This window comes from Podarcis liolepis (genome assembly GCF_965112155.1).
Source record: "Podarcis liolepis genome assembly, chromosome: 4".
NCBI classification, from domain to species: domain Eukaryota; kingdom Metazoa; phylum Chordata; class Lepidosauria; order Squamata; family Lacertidae; genus Podarcis; species Podarcis liolepis.
The window spans coordinates 92365705-92389185 of NC_139558.1; the positions used below are offsets into that span (position 1 = coordinate 92365705).

The 23481-nt window shown below is 43.6% G+C and overlaps 1 protein-coding gene across 1 annotated transcript in view; it reads right to left on the reverse strand.

The window, feature by feature from the left end:
• TMEM135 (transmembrane protein 135) overlaps positions 1 to 23481 on the reverse strand; it is a 180085-nt gene that overhangs the window by 58754 nt on the left and 97850 nt on the right. Inside the window, exon 6 of the mRNA XM_083499784.1 lies at positions 3032 to 3078. Within this exon, the coding sequence (XP_083355910.1) occupies positions 3032 to 3078 (47 nt within the window). The remainder of the gene's footprint in view (positions 1 to 3031; positions 3079 to 23481) is intronic.

Below are 23481 nucleotides of genomic sequence, written 5' to 3' on the forward strand. Positions count from 1 at the left end.
GCAAGACGGCCTGCTGGATTTATTTTCTGCTCACATTTGTTGTAAACTCATTTAAGCTGTTTGCTAGACTGCCGGGATCACAGACTGGTTAAGGGAGATGCCTTGGTAAAATGCCTGATTTTAGCATGCATCACCACAGCCAAGTTAAGACAATGAAAAGAGCTGTCATAAAGCAAAGGTCAGCCACAAAACGATGTGATCATCATGAAAGACGCCAAGTGAGAAATAAGCTAGCCAAGGAAAAAGCAGACAGAATTATGACTGTTTTCCTCCTTCACAGATCCCATGAGCAGGTTTAGAAGAGGTTTATGCAATTTGTTCAACTTAAACTACTTGAACGACTTACCAGCCACAAGCTTTGTCGCCAAGATTTGGGGGCTTGCTCTCCCTTCTCAAAATCAGCATCACAGAAATGCTGACAATATCCAAATGAAAATATCTATGCTTATTCATCAAATGAAGCAATTCAAATACACTGAATGCTTTGAGGCTTTCCTTTCTTTGCACACACCCCATTCTCTTTTGAGCACGACCCTAAAGAAGAATTCTGGAGAACTTGGTAGTTTGGTCACAACTGTGTGGCATTTTGGTTCATCCTGTGGGTTAAACCACAGAGCCTAGGACTTGGACTGGACCGGGCCTAATGGTCAGGGGTCCCTTTACCTTTAATATCTCTTACCCTATTATGGCTTTTTGAATTTTTTCCGAAGGACCAACACAACTCTCTACCATTTCTGTCAACCTTGCAACATAATAGATTCCCCAGAGCTTTTGGAATATGAAAGCAAAATATCTTTTAACATTTTAGAGGCTTGTAGTATTGTGGACAGTTTGAGCATATTACACCAATAGTGGCCCGATTGCACTGGCTGCCAATTGGTTTCTGAGCCCAATTCAAAGTGTTGCCCTTGAGCTATAAAGGCTTAAGTAGCTCAGGACTGCAGTACAGTGGTACCTCAGGTCCAGAACTTAATTCGTTCTGGAGGTCCACTCCTAACCTGAAACTGTTCTTAACCTGAGATACCGCTTTAGCTAATGGGGCCTCCCACCGCCGCCGCACTCCTCTTATTTCAGGTCTCTGGCTAATTAAGCAATCTATTTGTGGGGGGGTGTTATTATTTTGATTGTTATTATGTTGTTTATTTTTGTGTTTTTATCTTGCAAACTGTCCCATGATCCTAGGATGAAGGGCAGTATAGAACTTAATAAAAAAAAAGAAAAATAAATAAAGGAAGAACTTGCTTTAGGAGGTGTGTATTACATGTTAATTTATTGATACTTGCGCTTAGACTCTCGGCAAGGAACAAAATGAATAAAAACAGTTAGGTATGAATTATATTGAATAAATATTTGCATTCATGTTCTAATTTCTGTTCAGGCCTACTTTATGATTTTGCTCAAAACTACAGGAAACATTGAGAAGACCCTGTAGAAACTGGTCAAATTCAGAACCTTCTATTAAGTTATTGGCCAGTTATTTTCCTTCCCTCCCCCCGCTCAAGATAACCTGGGAAGGCCTCCCGCGCCAACTGTGTAACAGCAGAAAAACAAAACAGAGATGGCTGCTAGTATCAAAAGCCATTTCCCCTCCATCTTCCTCTTCTAACAATTTCTCCAGCTCCACCCCAACATATGAACCAAGTATGTTCCTGACTAGCAACTGGAAATTACTTAATGACTGGAATTATTATAAAAGAGAAGCTTCCAAGTTTTTGCCACTATTTGGGAAAGTCACAGCTAACAAATTGAAGTAACCACGTTTCCTTCAGAAACCTTTAAGAGCTGGAAAGTTGTAGTTACTTTAGCAGAGTCCCCAATATAAGGCATAATGAAGCAATTTAGGGAACGGAGGAATCAAGGGTCAAAAGGTGCTTTGGCACGGCACCTTAGAGACTAAGAGAGGAATTCAACGCCATGCTGTTACAAGCTTTTTGCCAGCGCAAGCATTTCTGGATGCCCAATGTAACAAGTTTTTGGGGTTCTCTAGACACACACACAACCAAAGCCAATCTGGTGGGATGACAGCAGGGAAACTGCATTACACTAGTGGAAGTCCTTACATCAGATACATGAAATGAGCCACAAAGATTGTAGGCATATATGGCCATACTTATGGGGGCCATAAAGTTTTAGCCCAGTTAAGGAATGAGTTCTTAAAAACAAGAAGCTTGTGGCACCTTAAAGACTATCAAAATTATTATGGTATTATTTCACACACTGTACTAGCCTACATCGGATTTAATTCATTAGCAAAGCATCTAATAAGTGGCAAAGGAAATGGATTTATTTTTTTTTAATATCCAGAAATGGAAGGCAGCCACAAAAAAAGGATTTCAAATGTTTCATGGCACCAGGAACCACCAGACCTGAACTGGTGTTTGTAGCATGCAGGGAAAATATTTTGCAGCCTTAACAAAATGACCAACATTTAAGCCAACTGTTGTGTGTGAGAGGAGAGAGTGGATTTTGAGCTATGCAAATAATCCGATTATCACTTTATTTGTTAGCTCCTGAATTCTTTTATTTACTTGTCAGGGTTCCTAGCCCACCCCCCAAATGGAAAATAACTCAAGGTAATTAGGGCAGAAATCAAAAATTATTAGTAAGACGCCATTATCCTAAAGAGAATCCAAGAAAAGTTTATTTTTCACAACATCATCACAACTTTTTCCAGTACTAGGAATATTTTGGCTGGTTTTTAAGACTACTAATGTAGGCAGTTGCAGAATTTCATTAGTAGGTGGCAGTCCATGAAAACATTATCATTTTCTCTTTATACCCAAATGAATAAGTGGATCCTTACAGGACACTCCTCCTTCCACTGCCTTTTTAGCAGATGGTGCTGCAGAATAAGATTTCAAGAAGCTTAAAAATTTGCAGCATAAGGTAATTACTACCAAACCTGTTTTTTGAAATAAATCTAAACTTCTTCTTTTTTTAATTTGGAGAAAAACATGAAGTTATAAAAACCGGCCAAGGTTTTTCAAATTACCCTTTAACATAAAGTATGAAAAAATATAGGACAACATACCTGAAAAAGAACATAAACAGGGCAGCTGTAATGCAGAACAAAAGGACCTACAAAAAGGAAAAAGAACATTATTATAAATAGTTGTTACCAAGAAGTGTGTAGACACTGATTCTGGGTTGTGAAAAGCTTGAAAAAAACCTGGGGGGAAGAGGAGTGAGGATTCAGAATTATCTGTATTTTATTTTATTTTTAAAAAATAATTGAAGTGTGATGGTATAAGTGAAATAAACCCCTACAGTATGGTTATCCTGAATTCTCTGCATAATGCATATTAATAAAATGATGAAATTTTCATCCTCCCTTAGAGCACAATTGTAAGGGAAATGAACTTGTTTCAGATCACCTGATTCTGTGAGATCAGCTCTCCCAAACACATCATTTTGGAAAAAAGATCAGTGGGTCAGAATAAGAGTGCCAAATTATTTATTGTTTTCAAATTTAACAAGTTTGAGGTCTCTTCAAGCGTCCCTTATTTCCAACGTGCTTTGATTCCAGCATTCTGAAGATTTCTGCCTCCTGCTGTCCAAGTGCTAAGGGATTTGGGAACGTTGCATGGAATACTAGAGCAATGAGATTACAGAGCAGGAGTCCAAAAAGTTTTATGGCAAAAAAAAGAGGCCTGCCATTTTGATACTTTTATGGCTTAATCTTTCTTTCTGGTTTCCAAGCCTTTTTTTAAAAAAAAAAGAAGCTTAAATTTTCTGTGGAATCATTCTTTTGTCAAAGCTTTTACAAATGAGAATGCTCTGGGATTTATTTTAATGTTTAGCTAGACATGTTTTGTGGAGTGTCAAAAAAACCCCTGTGTGAAATATGTTTTTGTACAGTTGGTCATATGGGATTTCATAAGGTGCTAAGTGATTTCTTTTTTAAAAAAAGAAACTGGTGAGAAATGAACTTTGATGCTGAAAGTATATACAGATGATTAGCAACTGAAGTGATGGAATGAGCACAGGCAATTTCCACCCTCTGTCTCTCTTTAAACATCCCTACGGACACAAACTTTGTCCTTGTCCTAGCCAGCACTGAACTTCTGCCAAAAGCAAAGTAGTGTTAGTTTCAGCAGCCTGTGGTCCAAAAAGTGCCTCCAGCAGCTGCAGTTCTCCTCTGGCCTTGAAGGGACTCCTTCCTGTTCAACCTTCAGCAGAACTTTGGCTTGGGAGCACAGTTCGTTCTCTCTCTTTCAACAGGCAGCTTAGCAGATCACAGGACAAGCTGCTGACTCTCCTTTCAACTCCTTGTCCTTCCTTCTCCCACCCTACTGTTTTCTTTTCTCATGTATAACAGCGCAGGATGGGTCTCTGCTGTGTCCTACTGCTGTTCCCAGGATTCCTGGAGCTTTGTTCCTGTTTGCTAGTCTTAGTTTTGTCCTTCACCTGTCCTGGAGAACTGATCCTTGAAGAAGACTCAAAGATTCGTAGAGTCGTAGGGTTGGAAGGGAACCCAAGGGTTGTCCAACCTCCAGCAATGCAGGAAGCACAGCTAACTCACATCCCAATGACTAAACTTCTAGAAAAGTCAGGTCAACAGAAGGGAGCATCTCCCAGGCTGAGACGAGGCCTCCTTCCTCTGCTAGGCCCAACAGGAAGAAGGCGAGTTTACAGACTTACTAGACTGGCCAAGAAGTACAAAGTCACCAGACAAACTGGGCAGATATACAGATATTAGTAAGTTGGCGTCCTGGACTGAATTCTAGAAAGCATTGTGAATAATATACGAGTCAGAAGAAATAAGTACAAGCAACTTCCCATTTGTGCATATAGCACACATGCGCCATTTTTGGCACCGGAAGAGGGCAGGGCAGGCTTATGCTGACCCATGTGGGGCCTTGGAGCACACTCCCGTGTAAATGGGGAGTTGCCTGTATAGAGTTTTCAAGCAGCCATTTTGTGAAAATCCCGCATTAACCCTTAGTATACCATACCATAACATAAAAGTAAATAAAAACAGAAACTTTAGCATCTTTTGCAGGGGTAACAGCCACTTTGTAACAGACAGAAAATCCTGGTCACAAATATTATAATTTGGGGTTGGGGCTCGGCTTTATGGTGGGATGGAACCAAACTACAAGATAAGGATAAAGAATAATATCTCTCCCCAAATGACTGTGGGGGTGTCCCTTTACTCCCCCATTCTTTTCAAGGCACATAGATTTTTTCTTGCTCCCTCGCTGTCTTTTTCACTTCCCCAAATTTCCTGTCTTTTCTTCCTTCCTGTATCTTTCTCCGTTGATTCTTATTTTCTCTTTCCTTTTTCATGTTCTATCTTTCAGTTGGGGTGGGCAGGGAAGGCAAGTATTGTGCTGGTTGCTTGTAAAGAAGAAAGCTTGGGATATATCTCCTGCATGTCCCTGACAGACATGCAAGTTAAACTAAGGTTACCAGAATTTTTTTTCAATGAATCCGGGGACACTTTTCAACTTCAATGGATTTTGTCAGGGGACTGATTTGTAAATCTGGGGACAGTCCCCGAGAACGTCTCATAACCTTAAGTTAAACCTAAAGAGGCTGGAATTCTCCAAGTCCTGTTCCCTTCCCCAACCATTAATGTACATTGGAGGCATTCATCAGGATTTGGGCCGAGCGACAACTAGCAAGTCTACAGAAGCATCCAGACTATGGGCTGACATACAATTATTTCAACAGTTAACTACAATTGCACATATATAAACACTGCTTGCAACTCCCTGCCGTTTTCTCCACGTGCTTCCATTGCTACCTTCTGGCAAAGATCCATGCATAATTTCAGCACAAATATGCGGCCACAATTGCATCTCAGCATGTTGGTTTAAGTTAATTATTTTATTTTTCCAGCAGTGGGTGATGCTGGCAGCAGTTCAAATTGCTACAAGGCCTTTTTGATCATTAACAGCCAACTTGGGAGCATGTGATTAAAGGCTGGAATCAAACTAAGCTTGCTCCACTGGGTTTTTTCTCCCTCACAAAAATAGCCTCTGTTCGTTTTTTCAGATTTTTTTTTTTAAAAACCCACTCAGACTATTAGTATTGTTTCTATACTTCATGACAAAGAAGATGAAATTTAAAAGCACCTTTGCAAAAGTCTAGGTCACCTGCAGGTACAATAACGTTCTGAAACTTAACCTTTAATGTTTGCCAACTCCACAAAACAAACTCTTCTCACTAGGGAGCTTGGCTTGGACATTAAGTACAATGCATTGTACAGATCAGCACAATCCTGAAGGTAACCTTGCTGTAGGAGTTGTTTTTTTAAGGCTTAATCTTCTACCAGATAAATTGCTACTTTACCTTTGCACTTTACTTCTAGTTAGATGAAACTGGCACGAAGTTTCTCATGTAGCTACTTAAGACATTTTTCAGTGACTAAAAAGTGGACAATTTCAGGGACGCAGAAGCCACATTCATACCATACATTTAAAGCGCTGCGATACCACTTTAATCAGTCATAGCTTCCTTCAAAGAATTCTGGGAGATGTAATTTCTTAAGGGTGCTGAGAGCTATTAGGAGCTTATTAGCCCCTCCCAGAGCTACAGTTCCCAGAATGGTTTAATTGTCAAGCCCTCTTCCCAAAGAGCTCTGTGAATTGTGGCTCTGGGGCGGAAATGAGGTCTCGCAGCCACTCTCAGCACCCTTAAGAAACCTCTGTTTCCAGAATTCTTTGGGTGTGGGGAACCCTGACTGCCAGGGCTGTCTTTACCCAGGGTGCAAGGGGTGCGGGGCACCTGGGCACCAAATGGATACCTACTGTATACCAGTCGCTCTCAATCGGCAGCAGTGGAAAGCAATGGAGCAAAAGCCCCTCCTCTTCCACTCTGTTACTCCGTCAAATGCAGTATTTTCCGCTGCACTGTTGTTACAGGTGAGCGATTCCCCCCCAAAAAAAGGTCAACAACTTTTGGTTCCCCCCTCCCCGGCACCCCGTATTCTGACTGCTTTAAAGTGGTGTGATAGTGCTCTAAATGTATGGTGTGAAAGTGGCCAGAGACAAAATCCAATCCTCTTGCACAGGGTTGTAATATTGAGAGTGGTATGCACTTTTGGTAGCAATACGACACTTACGGACAATGGTCAAAGGGCAGTTTTGCTAATTGGCCAGGACAGTCCTCTGTGTCCTGGCCATATTGCCTAACTGGCTCTGCTCCAGTCCTTTCTTGGGTGTTTCTGCCTGGCTAAGATGTTTCCCTGAACTATGGTGATGCTTCGTGCTTCTTATCAGAGGCGTGTTTTTAAGCAGGGATGCTACCTCCTGCATTTTTAAGCATCTCTCCACCCCTTCCCTGACAGTGGTGCTACCTAGGTTCTGTAGGAAAAGAGCAAAAGTGAATGCAGTCTACGATACAGAGATTAGGCATCACCTAAAGAGGCTGAAAAAGATTTCCTATCTCACACTCTACACAGAAATCCCTTTTGTATCTAAATAGTGTTGTAGCGCTAAGCTCTAAAGATAAAAATCCAAATATCCCACACGCCCACAAAACAAGCTAAAGTTATATCTCACAGCCAAAAAAGGACAAGAAACATTGATAGTTATTTTTAAAAACAAATAGATTTCATACCATATAAAACTATAACTGTGTGTTCAGTGGAAACCAGAGCTGTAAATTAACCTGCACTCTGTTGGAATTCTACTCCAGTTTTTTTTGCCTTGCCATGACCCATTCATAGTTGATTGATGTCAGAAGGTCAACAAGCGGAGCTCTGCAACATATAGAGCTTGAAATCTTCCAGCTGTACAAATAACTACATCCAGCCGAAAGACTAAAAGTATCTCGAATGAGTGATATATGTTTGACGAGTTCTTTTTATATCATTTACTTTCCCTACGCTGTTTTTATTAGATGCTCATTAAACAACCTGGATTTCACACATCAGCAAATCGCATGCATAAAAGCACCAAATGTTGCTGATAACTTCACAGTGGAAAATCCAAAATTCATTTCTGAACATCGAGCTGAGGCAGAGGTGCAAAACTTGCTGCAAAGCAACTAGATTTTCTAGGAGTGCTACATAGTTTTCCCCCCTATTCATATCAGTCATATAGTTCCACGCAAATGAAAACTGGAATGCACAACGTAATTTGCTTGTTTAACTAACATTTAATTAGCTATTGATAACTCCTAACCAAATTTTAAGTCATTTGTTATGACTAAGCTTAAAAGTATTTGTAGTTTTTGTCCTGTTACTTCCTGTGTAACTTAATTTTAAGTTTTCACAAATTAAAAATAAATAAATATTAACAGCTCTCCCTGAAAACTAGCCTCCTAACCCTTGCTCAATATTCCTGTCTACTCTAATCCAGTAATAAGCTCCAGTTATCTGTCAATATTAAAAGGGCAGGACGGCTAATTAAAGGAGAAATTACAATTAATTACTTAAAGGAAGATGATTTCACTTGGTGCTATGTGTCTTCCAGTACTTTCAACTCCAGGTGTTATTTAACGAAGAGTTCTTAAACCTCATTCCAGATCTCATAAAAACTCTGAATTATAAAATTGCAATCAATAAAAGGCACACACATCTAGGTGTAACGTTTTGTTTGAAAAATTGACAACTGTGAAAAAACTGTGGGCTACTTGGGTGTATAGGTACCATGGGACTCTATACATCAAGCACCAAGTCCTTAATTCCTATGACACTGTGCTTTGAGGTGTGAACTACAGGCGGTTGTGGTCAGGATGCTACCACCACACTGGCCAGAATATTCCTGGTCATTGGAAATCAAGCAGCCAATTCTATGCCAACAAACATTTCTCTAATTTCTTCTGCATTTCCTTAGTCACAGCAACTTGTCACCAAGGAACGCCAGGAGGTTCTCCCAGACACCTTGAGATCTACAGATGAAGGGTGGTATACGAATTGGATAAATAAAATAATTTGCCCGCTTGTCAAATCTGGTGCTCCAGGCTACCTTCCAAATTGCAGGATGCTGACCCTTCCCCACCAAAGGCACAGAGATATTGCACAGGGCCTTCAAAAATCCCACTGCACAGGTTTCGGCCTGAGTTAGCATCATGCCTGGTTTCAAAATAGACTGTTGTGAAAGGTTTCTGTTCAGCAATGAACAGAAACACTTACATGTTTTCTAATTGTATTTCTATCTGCCTAAGGCATGTACTTTTTAATAAGTAACGCCAAGGAATTTTAATGTCTCTAAATTGCTGCCCTGCAGAAAACGTGGCAAATGCGAGCTCAAGTTTTAGGAACATGAGGCTGCTGGGTTTTTTGGTGTTTTTTTCACACACTGTCATGCAGCTGTCCTGGGTTTATCGTGGAACAGCTGTTTTGGATATCACTAACAGGCAGAGCACCTCAGTGCTGGGGGTTTTTTAAAAAAGAGAGAGGGAGGGAGGGGGACCTCCTGTATTCTTTCAGCACAAAATATGAAGGGAAAAGGAAGAAATGCAGGGTACTGATGCAATTTACTCTTGAGTAAGGTAAGAGAATAAGCGAGAAACAAAGAAACCCGCTCATCAGGAAATGAGGCCTCACCATTCTAATTTGAGTGAGGTGGTGCTTTTTTAAATGACAATAAAAATAATAGTAATAAACCTTTTAAGCAATATGTATTAAGAGGCCTGGTCAGGATTGCTTTTGTATGCCAATTTCCACATCACGCTCAAGTTTAGTCACCAGCAATTCTTAGGAGGCAAAATTTAAAACAAATTCTTCTGTGGCATTGCAACAAATTTTGATACATTGGATTTAAGATGCATCAGTATTATACAGGGGCAAAGTTGTGAAGACCCGAGGGGCAAAACCATTTCATCCTGCAGTAAATAAAAGGCACTAGCGTGACATGAGGGTGTAGTGTCATTTTGATACCTCCAGTTTGTGAAGGAGGGATCACAGCTCAGTCATCAAACACATGCTTCAGTTGCAAAATGTCTCAGGTTCAGTCCCCCAGTACCTCCAGTTAAAAATGTTCAAGCAGCAGGTGATGCGAAAGAGAGGTGCTGCCAGTTTGAGTAGATCTATCGACAAACTGTCTGACCAGGTATCAGACAGCTTCATTTGCTGCTAGCCTTTACTTGGAAGACTACCGCCTTAGAGTCAACATTCTAGTCAATTAATGGTTTTAATTACAGTTGTTAACTGCTTTCAGTGCTAATTTCAATCTCTCTTGTAAGTCACTTAAGAGGTTTTGCTATGATCAGGAAGCATACGAATTTTGTTAAATGAATTATGATATGATATGATATGATATGATATGATATGATATGATATGATATATGATATGATACAATGCCTCTCCCCAGGCCTACCAGAGCACGTTCTGTATTGCAAAAGTCTTGCTGCTCTCAGTGGGGGAAATCAGCTCACTCAAAGAGCGTGGCATCCAGGGAACAATGCCACAGTTTGCTTCCAGTTTGTGTGCCACTAGTACAGGCGTGTCCAATGCCGGCATTCAGAGATTTCACCATACAACTGCTGGTGGCATGACTTAGAGGGCACTAGGTGTAGAATCTCTGGCCCATGGGCCAAACCTGGCCCACCAAGGTGTCCAGTTTCTCACAATACCTTCTATCCCCATACTACGCCTAGCCACCCATCAGCTGGCGTCACTGTTGATGTCAGCTAATAGGCTGGAGGGCAGGGTTTAATCTTGTATTGGCTGCACAAACCCATTCCCCACAGGGGAGAAAACTGCACAGCCAGGGCTAGATTAGCAGATCAGGGATTAAAGCCCTCTGCAAAAGCACCATTTGAAGCAGCTCTTGAATGAGAGCCCCTTCAGAGGGGCAAAGGCTTTTTAGCTGTTCCTGTGCTTCCATCTGAGCCTCTGGAGCATGGGTAGGCAAACTAAGGCCCGGGGGCTGGATCCGGCCCAATCGCCTTCTAAATCTGGCCCAAGGACAGTCTGGGAATCAGCATGTTTATACATGAGTAGAATGTGTCCTTTTATTTAAAATGCATCTCTGGGTTATTTGTGGGGCCTGCCTGGTGTTTTCACATGAGCAGAATGTGTGCTTTTATTTAAAATGCATCTCTGGTTTATTTGTGGGGCATAGGAATTCGTTCTTCTTTCCCCCCAAAAAATATATAGTCCGGCCCTCCACAAGGTCTGCGGGACAGTGGACCGGCCCCCTGCTGAAAAAGTTTGCTGACCCCTGCTAGTCTGGAGGCTCAAACCCGAGAGTGTCTGCTTCCTTAAAGCCTTTAGCAAGTCTACCCCTTTCCCTTTAAGTCTTTGAGGATTTTTTGTGATGTCATAATGACACCATGTGATTGACAGATGAGCGGTCTCGCGCACCTGTTGAATTGGACCAGCAAGACAGGTCCTGATGAGTGCCTGGCCCACGGAGCCAAAAGGGCTCCCCACCCCGGCGCAGACCTTCATTCTTAATTTGTGGACGTGGCTGGACCATATTAAAAGAACAGGAAAGGTACACTGCATACAGGGCCAAGGATGCAAAATTCACTAGATCTAACTTTCAAAGAGCCGAGCAAAGATATGCATATGAAATGTGTTTGTACACAAGTCAAAATTCTTAAGTACTTTCCACTTTATCATCTCCTCGGCTATCTTGAAACTCTTTAGCTGCTGCAGAATTATAGCAAATATTTTGTACGCCTGTTGCCTACGGGTAACAGGAGTTTGCCCTGTAAGAATCGTGAAGCTTCTTTGGACTTCTTAAGATCAGCAGGCAGGCTGGCATCCAGTATTTCACATACTGTTTCACAGTATGCCAAGGGAAAGGAGATACTCAAGAGACAATTCACCAGAGCTTCTTGACCTTTGCATGAAAGGCTGGCCTGACCTTCATCGGGTTCACTTCTATAATTGTTATTTTTTAATTTGTTAAGTTTTTTAAAAACATATTTCTTTTTAAAAGATATATTTAAAAGAAAAAAACCAAAAGCATGCTATAATACTACAATATATAACTATTAATGCAATTTACTATATCAATTAAACTAATTTTCACAGCTACAACAATTTAATAATCCTGCAAGTCTTTAAATAAGAACAAAGATCAACAAGATAAATAATCACTTCCATGCCTGCCGAATGTTATTTTACAACCATGTTCTTAAATATCCCCCAGCAGAAAATATAGATTTCCTGAGGCTTACACTCAATTATTCCAATATTAAATAAACAAACTCAACTTTTTAATAAAAAAAATGCCCTGCTCTCGACCGCACCCCCATAAGTAGGTTTCACCTTACCAAGCATACCATTATCTTATCATTCAACAGATAGTTGATTAATTAAAGCATAAGTGGTATTTTTCCAATTCTGGCCTATTAATATTCTGACAGTTGTCATTAAATAAATTATCATTTCTATGTCATCTTCTTGTACTCAGCCTATAAAGTAACCAAATAACATCACCATTCACCCTCTTGGAAGATCATAACCCAAAAAAACATTATATTTCTGATATAACAAAATCCGAGAATATCTGGATTTTTATACACACCTACATAATGTGGAATAGGCTAGCTCCCAGCAAGTTGTATCTCCAGCAATGATCTGCATGCTCACGGTATATTTCATTGGAAACGCAAAATAAATTTAACACGTATTTATTTGGTTTGCCTATTCCATTAATTTCAACAAAATAAACATGTTTCCTTTGGGCAGGGGGATGAAGACAGAGACTACAAGAAAAGTTAACAGTGATCTCAAGGTATCTCATAAAAGTTCTTGGGGGATACTCTGCCCACAGAGATTCAGCAAGCACCTTCTGTGCCAACTTTTAAATATCCGCTGAAAACCCTTTTTTTCTGCCAGGCCTATGCAGGAGTATTTCTCTGACAATGGTTTACTTATTGTTTTTTAACTTTTTGCTTTTAATTATTTTATTAAAAAATGTGTTATGTTATCTTTTTATTGTTGTAAACCACTCTAATATGTTTTGTGATTTAGCAGGAAGTTAAGTAAGTAAGTAAATGTACTCCAAAAGACCTAATGTATATACAGTGGTACCTCGGGTTACAGACGCTTCAGGTTACAGACTCCGCTAACCCAGAAATAGTACCTCGGGTTAAGAACTTTGCTTCAGGATGAGAACAGAAATCGTGCGGTGGCAACAGGAGGCCCCATTAGCTAAAGTGGTGCTTCAGGTTAAGAACAGTTTCAGGTTAAGAACGGACCTCCAGAACAAATTAAGTTCTTAACCCGAGGTACCACTGTAATACAATTTACAAATTGATTCATACTGTGTACTGATGTCATAAGCTGAAGATGACATCTTTCTCCTTATATATAACTTATATAATATTAATTGTATCTGATAACAAAAAGCACTTTCTCTTGCATAATTACTACATCAGTTCATGTATCATTTACACCAGCAAGGCTTCACTGAGCACATAGATAGTTTGTTCATGTACATTTCATACTGAGGTATAGAACATTTGCATGAAATTGCGCAGTGCGGAGAACTGCAGAATTCCAATGAATTTTAGAGTCTTCACTTTTGCAAATCTTTCAAGGATAAAAAATAAAACTCAGAGGAAAAAGATTAGTCCGCCCTTTCTGCCTCAGCTGCCTAACTCAGGAGTCTGAAAAGGAAAGGAAAATTGCTTAAATCTAGGTAGCCTGAGTGGCTGAAGTAGTTTCTGTATTAGGTTCTTCACCTAGTTTTGTCACAGTCATCATGAATTTCCATGCAATTTTTGCAGCGCTCTTAGGTAGCATAACAAACTTAGTTTCCAAGCACTCTTTGAGCAATGTGATTCCATATTGTTCCATAAATATGATGGAAGTATAGTGCATTAAATATTTTCTCTCAGAGTGCATACAGCTTTTGAATTCAGCAATCCAAAACTTGAACCAAAAATTTTATTTCAAAAGAAATAATGATGACATGCTGTCTGTCCAGATATGACAGGTCAATCAGCTGCTCTACAGGCAGGCTACTATATCCAATCGCTTTTGACTCTCAAGTATGTCTCTCAAGTATCTGATGTAATTAAAATCAAACATTCTCATATAATAAGTTAGGAAACTAAAAAGTCAAATAAACACTTATTTAATGGATTAAACATCTTGAAGAGAAAAGCAGTCCTGGGTAAACGATGGCATTACAATTTTCCCATTGTGCCTCCCCTTGGAATAAGGTCAAGGCTGAGCTGGCAGTGGACAAGATCCCCCACCCGATCTCCAGCTACCTCTCCCCCAAGCCCCACGTCCCCCAGGAACCTTCTTGCACCAGTGAACTTTGATTCCCAGTTCAACCATTGGGTGAGTTTGATTTGACCCACCCCCCTGCTCCCGATGTAGATTTTCACACACAGTCACTGCAAACATTGGTGTGTTTAGCCATTGTGTAGTTGTGTATAGTTCAATAAACATTTACTATTTTTTCATTCTCCTGTTAATCTGTATTACTATTACTGAGAATTTCTGTTTCTGTTTCTGTTTCAAATCATCTGCTATCATCACAATCAGATGGAGAAGAAAAGTCTAGGAATGGTGGTAAGAAAACATCCCAACCTCATCCCCCCCAAAAAAACTTTCTGCACTCCAGTAAATATTTGTCATCTCTTTTCAGGCCCGGGGCAAGGAATTTAGCAGCAACCCGCCACTGCTCTGCCTCTTAAATTCATGTTTTATGGGAAATGAATAAAACAATTTGTCAAGCGCAGATTGGGCTCCCGGCCAAGTTAGCTACACCTACACCAGCACAGCTGTTAAGATACTCTTGAGCATTTCTGCCAACAAGCCCCAAGCAAACTGCAGAGAGATAAGATCAAAAGGATGCCTAATACATGATATTAAACAAGAGATTGTGTAGATTCTTGTTAAATCAGTGTTGTCTGATCACAGTGAAATTATTAGAACTGGCAATTACAGAACATGGCTGAGCCAAAATAGAGAACACCTGTCATTAGAGAAGGGAGGGTGGATGGAAAAACCAATTAAATCCCTAGATTTTATGGTTCACTAACTCTATATAAACATACATGCTTAAGTACTACATCAATTCTTTGTAACTACAAACCTAATTGCTTAGCCTTTAAGCTGATATGTTTTGTCCTCTTTGCTTCAGATAAATAAAACAGAATGACAGGAGAAGGATCACAAAGCTCTCATTTTGTCCCTTTCTGCTGAACCTTGATGCAAGTTCATTTCTCAAACTAAGGCTTGAAAGGACAAGAGCTTTGCAGATAGGGCAAGCTTTAAATCTCAGCATGGTAAATTATCTCCATTGTGACTCGGGCCGTGGTAAGCCGTCTTCTACAGGTCTTCAAGAGGGGCTGTGCACATCTGTGGTTAGCAGAAAGGAGATACTGTATAACATCTTTGGTGCAGCCAATCCACCTCCACTCTCTCACACCCAAAACAATTGCACACGTACATGTCATAAAACTGCTTGGGTGCTCTGTGGAGGGGAGTGCAGTATAATACAAAATGAAGAAACTATATGCATTTCATTTAATGTATTCCCCCCCGCTCCCCGCTCAATAGTACGTCAGTCCCTGCCTTCGGCTTACAGTCCAAAAGACACGACACAAAAGGAGAAGGGATTAGAAGTGAGGAGGAAATAGGCAAACTCAGGCACCAGTTCTTAGTTACCAATTTCTTCAAAGTATTATTTCTGGCAGGTAGAGAGGCAACAAGCTCACTGAAGCTCCTTCTTTGGAAACTGGTGGGGCCATGTTCGTCTTCCCCTTGTTATGATGATGTTTCTTAGAGGTAAGTGGGGACCCTTGGGCTATGGTAGGGATCAAATATTAAATGATTAAATCTCTACAGTATAGAACAAGAAAGTTTGGAAGAGCTGCTGTGATCGAATGGACAAAAAAAAAACCCTCATTGGTTCTCTATGTGCAGGAAATTATGTATTATATGACCCAAGACACTACAAGTCAAACTGTCAGTAGGTTGCCCCGTGCTTTTACTTACGAACAAATATTCAACTTGCATCTATTATCATAAAACCAACTGCACAACAGTAAAACATGTCGTGTTTCCTTGGTGAGAGGAAATCTCATTTTTTTTGTGACTTTGATACTTAAAAGAGGCAGGGAGAAAATTGGGAGTGATTTGGTTTTTAAGGGAGTGCTGCTGGGCCTTTCACAGTCATGGCAAACTAGGGAACTAATGCATTTTGCCTCTCAGATTAAGACATCTTTAAGCAGGAAGTGGTTCTTTTAATTCTCCATTCATGTATTTGACAAAGCCATTTCTGACCATAAGGGAGGAGAGGGGGTTGCGGTCTAGCCCCTCCCCCCCAAGCGCGGGGGCTGACCTTGGCCCCCGCGAGAGTTGGGGGAATCCCTGGGCGTGCTCGCCACCCCGCCCGCCTATCGGCGGGCCGGGGGGAGGCGTGGCTTAGGGCATTTAAGCCTGGCATGCCCAGGGTCCGCCCTCTTCACTCCCCGACCAGCTGAGAGGTTTTGGATCTCTTACCCGGTCTTCCTCAAGCCTGTTCAAGCGTCGTGGGATTTGTTTTTTCAACTGTTCAGCTGCCCTCACCTTCAGCCGGAGCTGAAATCACTAGCGGGACCGCGGTCTTTGCTGGAGCTGGAATCTCGATCCCGCGCTTGGAAAGGGTAACACACGCTTGCCGGGTCTCCCTTCTCTGTGCGGTTCATTTAAACCTCCTTGCTCTTTGGAGCCGATTCCTCCCCCTTTAGCCCTCCTCCCCCTCCTCCTCTTTAAAAAAAAAAAAAAAAAAAGATCTAAAAAGCAAACCCTTAAATCCTTGTGTGCCGGAACCCTGTCTGTTTGGTGCTAGAGGTTTATTTTTCAGCTTCCTTTCTCACTCCCCCGTTACCCCCTTACCTCTGCGGATCTCCGTGCTGGTTGCTATAGAAACTTGTGGGCGTCACGTGGTGAAGGCTCAGAAGCCATTTTAGCTAAGGGCAGACCAGCAACCTCATCCACCCTCCGGCCGCCACTTTGAGGAGCCTTGTGGTGAAGGCTTGGTAGCCATTTCAACTGAGGGCGGAACAGCGACCACCCCCACCTTCCTACCGCCATTTTGGGGGAGGCCCAAACCACAGGGCGTCATTGTTTTGACGCCACGTGCTGAAGCCTGAGGGGCCATTTTGAGATAGGGCAGAGTGCACTGGCCGCCATTTTGGGAAACCACGTGTGAGGACAGGGGCGGCCATTTTGTTTAAGGGCAAGGGCCTGGCAATTACTTTTGATCGTTAAATTCTTGCCTGCAGCCTGTGATTGTTCGCTTATCAGGTTGCTTATTTGCCTAGCTATTTTGTTCCTTTGATTACATAATTCTAAGTTAATTTATTCCTTTAATTCGCCAGCAGCCTGTGATTTAATTCCTAGTTATTGTGTTCCTTTAATTTGGCAGCAGCCTGTAATTGTGTGCTTATCAGGTCGCTTATTTGCCTAGTTATTTTGTTCCTTATATTACTTAATTCCTAGTTATTTTATTCCTTTAATTCAGCAGCAGCCTGTGGTTGTGTGCTTATCAGGTTGCTTATTTGCCTAGTTATTTTGTTCCTTTAATTACTTAATTCCTGGTTATTTTATTCCTTGAATTTGGCAGCAGCCTGCGATTTAATTCCTAGTTATTTTATTCTGTGGTTGTGTACCTATCAGGTTTGCTTATTTGCCTAGTAGTGCTAGATAGTATATTGGCTTTAGCAGCTTAAATACTAGCTAAGCTTTTGTTACCTCTTGGATGTTAAGCTCCTGTTTCCCTCAAGATTGGAGAGTCCCCCTGGTGGTGCAGCAATAAAACTGCTAGCACATTTGCAAAGCTAAGCAGGGTCTGATGTGGTCTCAAATTGGATGGGAGACCAGGTGTTAAAAAGTTAAACATCAGATTACTAGATAGGTGGAATATATTTCATTTTACTGTTTTACTGCAAAGTACAATATCTGCACATTTAGTCTCAGATATTGAGATTGACTGGTAGGAGGAGTAGCTCAGGCAAGTAAAACACATAGTTATTTCTGTGATTTACATTTATAAGTGGGATTTATAAGTTATAACATTTAGGGTTAATATAGTAAGATAATCTGATTGCATATATATATACACAATAAATAATTAGATTATATATATATATATATATATATATATATATATATATATATATACACACACACACATATATACATTTATATAAATAAATAATAAACAAGTTGAAATTGTTGGAAGTCGGATCCTTCCCCTGTGCTGTGGCCAGTGTAGAAAGTACTGAACTTGGCCGACTCCCATCTGCGGGAGGCAGATAGATAGATAATACCTCTTCAGCCGCATATATATATACGCAATAAATAAATAATCAAATAATTTATAAATAATTTTATATATATATATAAATAAATAATTTAAAAAAAAAAAATAGTTGCAAGTTCTAGAAGTGTATCCTTCCACTGAGCAGGGCCAGTGTAGAAAGTACTGAACTTGGCCGACCCCGGCTGCGGAAGGCAGCTAGATAATTAACACCTCTTCTGCTGTATAACCCCTCAAGTTCTGGCGGGTCAGGTCCGTTTTGCTCAAGCATTCTGAAGTTGCTCACCAGTCATGGCTTCCGGCGGAAACCAGCAGTCCTCCACCGGCGACAACCAGCCGGCCCCCTCCACAAGTAATGGTGGCGCACAGACTACAACCTTACCTTGTGATCCTCAAACTTTACAGCAGTTTTTCAGGGTGTTCGAAACTCTCTATAGGCAATGTAGACCTGGATCTTCGGCGCTACCCGCCCTAGAGCCTTCGCAGGACGTAATACCTGATACACCCCCCCCAAACCAGGGGCTGTCAGGGTCCGCAGCTTCACAATCGGTCGCACCAGCAACCGGTGCACAGGCGGCTGCACCGACAGCCGGTGCTCAAGCCGTTGCCATAGCCGGTGGCCGACCCGGTACGCGGGCGCAGTCTGCCCGCTCTAAAAAAGCATCTCAAGCCGCCAGTAAAGCCAAGGCCCCAGCAAAGGGCAAAGGTAAGGGGAAGGCACCCAAGAAAGGGAGCGGCAGTAATACCATCTCTCAAGCTATAGGTATTCCAAGTGCCTTTCAGGAGCAGCAGACGCTCAGTTCCACAGAGGACAGCGCGTGTTCTGGCTCCGAAGGGGAACCGGGTGAGATCCAGCCATCTCAGTCAACGGCCGACGCCACTGCCGGTGCGCCACAAGGGGGTAAGAGAAAGTCCAAAAAGAAGCATACGTCGGCCAAGAAGAAGAAGAGCAGGCACTCAGACACCGAGGAGGAGGAATCAGGTACGTCCTCTTCAGATTCTGATTCTGATGGGCCATTGGATGGTTATTGGGGTATTGGGGAGTCCAATCATGGGATCCCCCTATGGGCTCATGAAAGGAGGGCCAATTCTCACCGAAAGGTTTTTAGCGGTGTGCTGTATTGGAAGGATGGGGCATTGGTAGAGGACGTTAAGGTCGCTACCAATCAGCCCACAGACTTCATTCTGGGAAACCACTTGTCACATAGGAAGAGGAATAAGATCCTCAACGGGGATTACGTGGATATGTTTACCCTGCTCCCCCCAACAAAAGTAACAGGAAAAGGTGAGAAAAGACGCTCTTATGGTAGAAGGAAGTATAGAACGCCCAGGGCGGAGCGCACATTCGAGAACTGGCTAGACGGGTACCAGGTTTTCATGGGTGTAGTTTGCGCAGCGTATCCCCACCGCGCCATGGATTTAGTGGCTTACCAGGCTCATGTGAGGCGAGCTCGAGCTCTGGCTGGTGAAAACGCGGCATTAACGTACGACGAGAACTTCCGGAGGAATGCCTCTCTTCACCCCACCACTCGATGGGACCTCACAGATCCTAACTACTGGGGCTTGGATGTAAACCCCTACATCGAGAAGAAGAGTCAGGAGGCAGCTAAAGCGGGTAAGATGGAGCCAAAGAGGCGTCGACAATGCTGGGAGTTCAACAGGGGCGTGTGCTCTCGCCCCTTTTGTAAGTATCTACATGAATGCGAGCAATGCTGGGGTAATCACCCCGCTTCCGCGTGCTTCAAAAATAAGCCGCAGCCCTTTCGGGGGGGCAGGGGGTACTTCCTTAACAATCCCAGAGGTGCCCCCGGTGCATCCCGTCAAGGTCACAACAATCGCCAGTAACACTGATCTAGGTTTGGCATTCTCCCCTATTCGCCTGCAGCCCCTCAAAGCCCTATTGGAACAATACCCAGATAAAACCGCGGGGAAATACCTCTGGGAGGGGTTTTCTACGGGATTTAGGATCCCGGTGGCTACCCCACCCAACTCCAGGGAGGCGGATAACCAAAAATCTGTTAGGGAACGGCCCGACATAGTCAGAAAGAAAATAGAGAAAGAAATCAGGGCAGGCAGGGTTGCGGGTCCTTTTCTTGAACCGCCTTTTCAGGGGCTTCACCTTTCCCCGCTGGGCATCGTGCCAAAGAAGGCCCCGGGGGAATTCCGCATGATTCACAACCTCTCTTACCCGAGAGGGGGTTCTGTTAATGATGCGATTCCTCAGGAGCTTTGTACAGTGAAATACGCCTCCTTCGATCAGGCTGTAAAAATGATCCGTCGATTCGGTCAGGGGGCGTTCCTAGCAAAATGCGACATCGAGTCCGCCTTCCGCCTTCTTCCAGTTCACCCAGATGACTTTAAATGGCTGGGCTTTAAATTTGACGGTGCGTATTTCATTGACAAGGCTATGCCCATGGGCTGCTCCGTTGCTTGTGCAGCCTTTGAATCTTTCAGCACATTCCTGGACTGGGCCCTACGCAACAGGACAGGGTCTTTTGGCGTATCACACTATCTTGACGATTTTATTTTGGCCGCAGACAGTAAATTACGGTGCTCCACTATGCTAAAGGCTTTCACATCCCTAGCCGGCGAATTAGGGGTACCCCTAGCCGCCGGCAAGACAGAGGGCCCAGCCACATCCCTAGTCTATCTGGGTATCGAGTTGGACACCGTGGCCCAAACTTCCCGCTTACCCGCTGAAAAATTGGTGGCGCTCAAGACAATCATACAACAGCTCTTGCCTCTAAAGAAAATAACATTGAGACAGATCCAATCCCTGCTAGGCCATTTGAACTTCGCTTGCAGGGTGGTAGCCCCAGGGCGGCCATTTTGCGGCCGTCTGGCTCGATTGGCGGCGGGCCTCAGAGCCCCTCAACACAGGGTGCGCCTCTCCAAGCAGGTAAAAGCTGACCTGGGGGTTTGGTTACAATTCCTAGAGAAGTACAACGGGATTTCATTATGGCAGGATACCCTGCTTCTTAATGCCGACCTCCAAGTTCAATCAGATGCAGCCGGGTCCTCAGGTTTCGGTGTTTATTTTCGCGGACAGTGGTGTGCCAAAAGGTGGCCCGCGGAGTGGCAAGGTCAGCCCATCACCAGGGACCTTACCTTCTTGGAGTTCTTCCCGATTGTCGTAGCGGTGCATTTGTGGGCGGAGCAATTTCGTAATCGCGGGGTTTGTTTTAACACCGACAATCAAGCAGTGGTAGCGGTCCTCGCTAGGCAATCTGCACGGTCCACCAGGGTGGGTAACCTATTGCGCGCCTTTGTCCTTCTGTGTTTAGAACAGAATATTTACTTTTCGGCCAAATTCGTGCCTGGCATTAATAATGACATCGCGGACGCTTTATCTCGTTTTCAGATGGAGCGCTTCCGCTCATTAGCGCCAGAAGCGGACCAATCATCGATGCCTTTCCCGGAGCATCTCTGGAGGATTGGGAGCGAGATATAATGAAGGGAGTATTCGGTGCAGTGGCCCCGTCCACAATGAGATCGTATAAGAAGGCTTGGGTCGATTTTTTAAGATTTCGTGCACGCATCCCTGGCTCTAGTAGTCACACCACTCCCTCAACCAGGGAGGTCCTCCGCTACTTGGCACACATGAGGGAGTTAGGCCGGGCTCCTAAGACACTCAATATTCACTCAGCAGGGATCTCGTACTTTTGTAAAACATTTTTCGAGAAGGACCCCTGCGCAGCCTTCATTGTGCGCAAAACTCTGGAGGGATGGCGTAGGCAGCAACCCCCATGTGCGGACAGGAGGCGGCCTGTAACTTATGAAATTCTGTTTAAGATTCACAAAGTTCTTCGTGAAATTTGCTGGTCAAAGCACGAAGCGCGTTTATTCTCAACAGCGTTTTCCATTGCTTTCTTCGGCGCCCTACGCGTAGGCGAGGTAGTATGTGAAGGGGATGCCAGCCAATCTCAGAGGGGAATTTTGATGAGCGACCTGACCCTGTCTAGAACCGATCTCATAGTGCGGGTGCGGAGCTCAAAGACAGATCAGCAAGGCAAGGGGGCCCTGCTCCGGCTGCCGGGAGCCCACGGGAAGGGCCCTTGTCCGGTTCGGGACACTAGGCGTTTTCTTTACCTAAGGCCTAGCGGCCCTGGTCCGCTGCTGATACATGCGGACGGATCCCGCCTTACTAGACACCAGTTCACTAGGGTTATGCGGTCGGCATTGTCGGCCTGTGGTTTCCCGGCATCAGAATTTGCTGCTCACTCCTTTCGTATTGGCGCAGCCACCACTGCAGTACATATGGGGCTCCCCACGGAGAGGATTAAGGACTTGGGGAGGTGGAAATCTAACGCGTACAAAGCCTATGTGAGAAGCAACTTGTGACTGCGTGTTGCACCCCTGACCTCCGCCCACTGTTCTATTTGCTTTTCAGAACCCACGAGACTGCGCATTTGGTTGGTGGGCCACAGCATCGTGCACTGGGCCAAGTTTCATGCCTTGAGAAGCGGTCTGGGCGGCAACCTGAGTTTACATCCCAGGGTGGAGCTGGTTTGGATAGCGCGTAGAGGGATGCGCTGGAGTGAATTCAAACCAGCCGTGATGGCCAGGGCTGCGGCCGAGGGTCCGCCTGACGCCCTAGTGATTCAATTGGGGGAAAACGATCTCGCTTATCGCAAGGCGATCGATCTGAGGTGGCACATTTTTGATGATCTGACCGAGTTGGTAATTGCATACCCTCATATCACAATAATTTGGTCCTCGTTGCTTGAGAGGAGGACATGGAGAGACTGCGTGAGCCCAGTAGGTGTCAACAAGGCGAGAAAGGTTTTAGAACGAGCGGTGGAACGTAGAGTGGCAGCTCTGGGCGGGTTCGTCATCAGACACCCGGGCATCCAGTTCAGCAACGAGGCCCTCTACAGAAGGGATGGCGTGCATCTGTCTGATGCAGGGAACGACCTATGGTTGGGTGATATCATAGCGGGGATTAGGTCCTGGGTTCAGGGGTTCCCATAGCAGGGCGTAGGAATTGGTTACAGGTTTGAAGGTATTGGCGGCGAGCCTTGCTCGAGTGGCGGTTAGGCATTGGCTGGGGTTCAATTGTTATGCAAATGGATGGGGGGGAAGGAATGCCATCACCTTCCCCCAGGAAATGGGGTAGTCCGGTACAGGACTCCGAGGGGCGTTGTCTTGTCCGAAACCTACCTAGGTAAGGGCCCCCGGCACGCCCCAAGCGGTGACACCCGTGGGATCCTAGTTGGCGTACTCCAACGGGGGCCTCCCACGGTTAGTGTTAACCCTTCCCGGACATCCTGCCGGGTAGCGGATAGGAGCCAATGCCTAGGGCCA